Genomic DNA, 890 nt, shown 5'->3' on the forward strand with positions numbered 1-890 from the left:
ATCATTTGTTCTTTTCCAAACCGAGGACTGATACCCGTGTCCTCAATATGATTCGGCTGATATTGACGATTGCTTCCTTGCTCATCCTTTTTGCACAATTGCTAGCACCCGTGTGCAGCCTGCGCTTTGTATTTGTTCCTTGTTGCGCCCAGTAACCCCCAAGGTCCCGCCGCAACAGGCCAACCTCGGCAGGCTCAACCTTACAGTAACGAAGGCTTCCGGTTGGCTGTGACTGCTGACTAACTCAATTCGGGCTATGAACACCGAAATCACCGGAGCAAGAGTGAGGATTCAACGCCCAGGCTCCGCAGCGGCATTGCTTTTTCCCCTCTGGATACCTAGCATTGATACGTTCATCTAGTCCTAGGCACAAACGCTGCACTCTCGCCAATGTATATTCCTACTTTCTATTGCTATTGGTACTGTTATTATTATTCCGCAGGATGATTTAGATTATCCCCCTCCCTGCCTACGCTATCTGACCTCCTTCGAACTTCGGAATTCCCCTGCTGTCGCCCCTGTTTCTTGACCCCGGATAAAATTGAACTTTATCTCCCTCCGGAGGAATTATGGCTCGCACAGTAAGGCAGCTGAAAAAGGCAGCTCGCATTATCCTTGTTGGGGCCCCCGGAGTTGGAAAAGGGACCCAGACTGAACGGTTGATCAAGAGGTATCCCCAACTCGCATCCATCAGTTCAGGGGACCTTCTTCGAGAGAATGTCCGCAGCAAGACACCACTAGGTTCGTCGTTTTCTTTTGGGGAGGGAGGGGAAGCTCCTCACTTTTCTCCTGTTGTCTTGGCTTTCAATCTGACCGACAACACCAGGCCTCAAAGCGGAATCCACACATTCTCGCCGGAGATCTTGTCCCTGATAACCTCATCCTGTGGG

The 890-nt window shown here is 50.8% G+C and overlaps 2 protein-coding genes across 2 annotated transcripts in view; one reads left to right on the plus strand and one right to left on the minus strand.

Annotated features, from left to right (window-relative positions):
- HCAG_04793 (predicted protein) overlaps positions 1 to 85 on the minus strand; it is a gene marked incomplete at both ends in the record, with an annotated part of 1103 nt that extends 1018 nt beyond the window's left edge. The window contains one exon of the mRNA XM_001540903.1: positions 35 to 85. Coding sequence (XP_001540953.1) covers positions 35 to 85 — 51 coding nt within the window. The remainder of the gene's footprint in view (positions 1 to 34) is intronic.
- A 484-nt stretch (positions 86 to 569) lies between these two features.
- On the plus strand, positions 570 to 873 carry HCAG_04794 (predicted protein; the record flags this gene model as incomplete). The annotated part of the gene is made up of 2 exons (XM_001540904.1): positions 570 to 741; positions 827 to 873. The coding sequence occupies 2 exons, from the start codon at positions 570 to 572 to the stop codon at positions 871 to 873; spliced, it is 219 nt and encodes a 72-aa protein (XP_001540954.1).
- Positions 874 to 890: the final 17 nt, after the last annotated feature.

The sequence above is a fragment of the Histoplasma capsulatum genome, genomic scaffold (genome assembly GCF_000149585.1).
Source record: "Histoplasma capsulatum NAm1 scaffold_4 genomic scaffold, whole genome shotgun sequence".
NCBI lineage: Eukaryota > Fungi > Ascomycota > Eurotiomycetes > Onygenales > Ajellomycetaceae > Histoplasma > Histoplasma mississippiense.